This window comes from Triticum urartu, chromosome 7A, assembly GCF_056163025.1.
Source record: "Triticum urartu cultivar PI428250 chromosome 7A, HENAU_Tu73, whole genome shotgun sequence".
Classification (NCBI taxonomy): domain Eukaryota; kingdom Viridiplantae; phylum Streptophyta; class Magnoliopsida; order Poales; family Poaceae; genus Triticum; species Triticum urartu.
The window spans coordinates 186,221,152-186,226,085 of record NC_141879.1 but is presented as its reverse complement, the minus strand read 5'-3'; the positions used below and the strand labels follow the sequence as shown (position 1 = coordinate 186,226,085).

At 54.7% G+C, this 4,934-nt stretch overlaps 1 protein-coding gene across 1 annotated transcript; it reads right to left on the bottom strand.

Moving 5' to 3' along the window:
• Positions 1 to 3,281: 3,281 nt before the first annotated feature.
• On the bottom strand, positions 3,282 to 4,671 carry LOC125521923 (MYB-like transcription factor ODO1). Its single transcript, XM_048686985.2, has 3 exons — positions 4,408 to 4,671; positions 4,165 to 4,294; positions 3,282 to 4,068 (listed from the first exon to the last, which is right to left on the bottom strand). Exons 1-3 carry the CDS (start codon positions 4,538 to 4,540, stop codon positions 3,537 to 3,539), a joined length of 795 nt encoding a protein of 264 aa, XP_048542942.2. The 5' UTR covers positions 4,541 to 4,671; the 3' UTR covers positions 3,282 to 3,536.
• Between the last annotated feature and the right edge of the window lie 263 nt (positions 4,672 to 4,934).

Sequence of the window (4,934 nt, the reverse complement as noted above, 5' to 3'; positions counted from 1 at the left end):
TCTCATCAACTCCTCCCTCTCCATCCTCCTCTGGTTCCTAATGAGCTTCTATAGTTTACATGAGACTCTGCATCAGGAGATTGCCAAATACTAGTCCAAATTCTTCTGGGCGAGCGAGGGGGACACGCAGGAATACCACATGGTTAGCTGGCCAGATATCTGCAAACCCAAACGCCAGGGAGGTCTTGGGATCATGGCCTCTAGGCGCATGAATATTGCTCTCTTGACACGTGGCTGTGGCAGATCGCCAATGATGAGGGCGGCCTGTGGTTGGACATCATTCGCTCCAAATACCTTCGGAGCTAGCCCCTTGCCTTCTGCCAGCGCTCGGGAGGATCCCAGTTCTGGCAAGCCGTGGTCCAACTCATGCCAGTGCTCCGCATCGGCACGTCCACCTCGGTGGAATCGGGTGCCTCGACCTTGTTTTGTAGGGGTGGAATTCGAGCCGAGTCGAGCTAGCTCGACTCGACTCGCTAAAGCTCATTTCATTAACGAGCTAGCTCGACTCGACTCGTTACTATAACGAGCTCAAATCCAAGATTGGCTCGACTCGTATAACTCGCGAGCTGGCTCGTTTAGCTTGTTAAGCTCGTTAAAGATATGAACATTAGACCTTACAAATATGATAAAAAGATTAACTAAGAATTTAACATGTGCATATGTGGTCTTGTACGTGTGATTCCCCTGGGTGGCTCGGCCTTGAGCGGCTGGGCCTTGTGTTGGGACGCAAGGTGTTTAGAGGCTGTATTTTACTATCCCTAAAAAACATTGATTTTTTATCGAGCTTAACGAGTTACTCGAGTACTCGTGAGATCGGCTCGTTTAACTTGGTATGTAAACGATCTTAAACTAAAGCTCGGCTCGGCTCGTTATTCTTCGAGTTCGAGTCGATTCGAGCCGAGTCACGAGCTACTCGTTTAGCTTGCGAGCTTCGAGCTTTTTTCCAGCCCTATTGTTTTGGTTCGACCGATTGGTTGGCGATCTCCCTCTTGCCGCCCGCTTCCTCGAGCTTTTCACCATCGCGGCCGACCCTCGGGTCTCCGTGGAGGTGTCCCTTATTGACTTAGGGCGCCTCGCGTTCCGTCGACCTTTTGGCCCCCTTGAGGTCGCCGCTTGGGATGCTCTCCTTCAGGCCATCGCTCTTCAGCCTCTCGACGTGGGCAACGCTGATGACTCCCTCTCGTGGCGACTAGTCTTCAGGCCGCTTATCGACCAAGTCCCTTTATCAAGCGATTGCCCCATCTATGGCCCTGGAGCCGTTTAGTTTGATTTGGGATATCCGCCTCCCATTGAAGATCAGGATCTTTCTCTGGCAGTGGATCAGTGGTCGCTTGCCCTCTGGTGTTGAGGTGCGCAAGCGCAACGGGCATGGCGATGGCCTGTGCCCCTCTGTGGCGTAGCTGAAGATGCTAACCACATCTTCTTCTCTTGCGTGACCGCCCAGTTCCTTTGGTCATGCTTCTGCGACGTGGTTGGTGGAACTTGGTGCAACACCAACTTCCCCGACTTGTTGGCGGAGATTCAGGCCTCTGCCCCCCGTCACCGCCACATTAGGTGGCTCTGTGTTGGGGTGCTAGCCTGGACGCTCTGGACCGTGCGCAATAGGCTTGTCATCCAACGATCTCCTCTTCTCGTGCAACTGGCGCCATTTTTAAAATGTGTGGTTTCTTGCAGCCTTGGCGGCCGCTTAGCCGCATCCAGGATCGGAACGCCGTCAACACTCTCATCTCCGACCTTCGAGCGATGGCCTTCTGTGTGGCGCTTCCGCTTCCGCCGCCTCCTCGAGAGCCAGATTAGGCGTCCAGCTATCTCCGATGTGTCGGCCTCCTTTCTTTTTCTTTTTTTGGGCTTGTTCAGTTGTGCCCTCAGCATTAACCTTGTACCTCGTGTCGTGCTTGTGTGTGTGTTGGACCTCCGCGCCTTGGGCGTGTTGTGGCTGAACCCGTATGTATGTTTGTGGCTTGGGTGGTTTGCTTTATGTATAAAGCAGGACGAAAGCCTTTTTCGATAAAATTTTTGAAATTATTTTTATTAAATCAGAAAATTTATTATGTTTGAGATGCTTTGTACTTTCGAAGAACTTTTATAATAGATCTGATCTTTTTCACCAAAAAGAGACAAGAAAACTAGTTGTTCCCATGAACAAGAGCTAGTACATCTAAACAAATGGGCTGCAACAAGTAAAGGCTGGGCTAGTGGACGGGGCTGGCAAAATAATTCTGGCCCATAAGAATTCTTCCAAGAAGAAGAAAAACAGCTGTTAACCCCACTAACAAACAAGCCCAAATCAGATCGCCTGGGCTGCCAAAAACATCATCGTTCTCTCTGGAAAAAAAAAATCATCATCACCAACAATTCCGATACGCGGTGATTTGGAGCCTGTACTGGACGGCAACGCTGCAGGTGGCCGGAAGCGGGGTTGCCCATCTAGCAGTGGCACCAGCTATCCACTGAAGCGCATCATGGTCGCCATCAGGAGAAGCACCTGGCCTGAGACCCCTCAATCCCTCACCTTGCCACGGATCACACACTTGTCACTCCCCCCCTGCGAAGAATATTGTGGCAGCCAAGCACGAGCCCATTTCACGAGAGGAACAGCAACTGGAACATTCTGTGTTCAAGGGAACCTTTGCCCTTCGTACCATTTCGAGTAAATAGCAAAAAGCTACTATTTTACAGGCTAAGGTTTCAAAAAACTACCGGTTTTTAATTTTTTAACAAAGAAAATTTTGAGTTTTTTGAAACAGCCGACTACCCACTTGATAATTATCTGAGAAAAAATAAAAACTGACAGGTTTTTAAAACCCTAACCTGTAAAGTAGTAGTTTTATACTCTATCATTTCCCTTGCTCGACTTGCGCAGCAGCACTTCAGAAAGCATTTTTTTCTCGTGTGGTCTCACTACTGTTCGTGTCTGTATGCACATCCGGTGGCTAGCAAGGATGTTGTAAAACTAGTCAACTTTTTATAGTTGAGCATACATAACAAACGGGGTGAACAAACCACCTCGTAACACTAAATGAACCACGAGCTTGGCATGCATGCATGCTTGCCAAGAAGGTCAAAGAAGCGGCGACGCGGCCGTCGTCACGCGCGCGCGTCATGACAATAGGCGCCATCAGCCCCTTCTCGGACCCAAAAAGTCTCCTGCACCGCCGCATGCAAACTCGGAAGCTGACACACCCACGCTGACGCTCACGCCGGCAGTTTGCGCGGCGCATCCATCGATCTCGCCAAGAGAGACGCGCGCATACCACGTTCGGATCGATACAGACCAGCCCTGCTCGCATCACAACACGGTCGTCGGGATTTCCTCTTTCTTTATCGAGATTCATTCAGCAAACACCCGAGCATGGATCGGCATGGCCTGATCATGCATTTCTTCCGAGTTCCAAGAAAAGCTCAGGTGGGCATGGCGGTAACATTCAGACATGGAACTAAGCTGCTAGCTAGGGGAGGGGAGAACGGGAGATCGAACTGGCGAAAGAAGCGGATCTATGATCGGTCTATGTGCATTGCTGGTAGGATCGATGGCGTCACGGCCAGGCTCCTTGGTCGAAGCCGGCGGGGTCCGGGTAGTAGTGGTCGAACGGGTCGACGCCCAGGCCACCGGGGACGACGAAGCCGGCGTCCCAGCCGGAGCCGACGTCCATGATGCCGTCCATGCCGAGGAGGTACATGGGCTCCGGCCACTCCGCCGCCTCCAGGCCGGACGCCGCGGACGAGGAGGAGCAGGACGGTGAGATGACCGAGGCAGGGGAAACAGAGCAGTTGCTGCTCGCGGTGGGCGGCACCGCCGTGACCTCGTGCGGCTGGATCAGCGGGACCGCCTTCACGTCCTCCTCCTCCGCTTGCTGTGAGCGCTCCGCGCCGTCCAGCTGCTGCCACGAGGTGGCGGTCGGCGGCGGCGGCGGATGTTGCAGGGGAGGAGGGGCCTCTTGGCCCAGCGGGCGGTGGGTGACGGGGTCAATGCCCATCTTGCGGAGCTTCTTCTTGATGTGGGTGTTCCAGTGGTTCTTGATCTCGTTGTCCGTCCTTCCGGGCAGCTGCGCCGCGATCTTGGACCACCTGCGCGCACCGCCATGGGCATGGTCCATGAGCGCCGCCGGCCACCGCAGGAGGCCGGGACTCCAAATTAAAACACGAGCTACACTAGACACGCACCTGTTACCGAGCTGCGCGTGCAGGTCGATGACGAGCTGCTGCTCCTCGTCGGAGAGTAGCCCCCGCTTGAGGTCGGGCCTCAGGTAGTTGGTCCACCTCAGCCTGCAGCTCTTCCCGCACCTCAGCAGCCCTGCGCACACAGTGCAACATATCCATGCCAAGTGAGAACGTCAAGCCGGAGCGGGAGCAGAGGACTGATGGACGGGTTCCATGCATGGCATGCACGCGTTGGGGTCGGCTCACCTGCGAGCTTGGGGACGACGCGCCAGCAGTAGTGGCCGTGGGTGAGGAGGAAGCCGACGAGCTTCTGGTCCTCCTCCGCCGTCCACGGCCCCTTCTTCAGCCCCACCTTGTCGCAGCACGGCTGCCTCCCCATCTGCTACCGGCGGAGTGATGGCTCGATCGCTCTGCCCTTCTCACCCGGGAATTCCGGGAGCCGCTGTTCGCCGCGACTGTGTGTGTGACGACGGTCTGCCTGTCTGAGTTCCAAGTAAGATCGGTGCACCGGAGCTGCATTTATATAGACGGAGGAGGGTCAGTCAGGTCACGGTGGAAGGAGGGAGGGAGAGAGAGACGTTGCGGGGCGAGGGGGTACGTGGCGTGAAGAGAGGGCGGGGAGGGTTGTACGTGTGAGCCCTTCTCTGAGCCAGGCGCCATGCTGACGGCGGCAACTGTCGCCGGGCTGGGCTCCAGTAACGCCACCATGCACTTCCTCGACTATGTTCACTGCTCATCCTTTCTGACTTTCTCCCAGTAACTGAACTCTCAGG

Coding starts and splice junctions, on each gene's coding strand:
- LOC125521923 (XM_048686985.2), bottom strand. CDS start 4,540: ATGGGGAGGCAGCCGTGCTGCGACAAGGTGGGGCTGAAGAAGGGGCCG. Junction 4,295..4,407: donor CGTCGTCCCCAAGCTCGCAG/GTGAGCCGACCC, acceptor CTGTGTGCGCAG/GGCTGCTGAGGTGCGGGAAG. Junction 4,069..4,164: donor CACGCGCAGCTCGGTAACAG/GTGCGTGTCTAG, acceptor CGGTGCGCGCAG/GTGGTCCAAGATCGCGGCGC.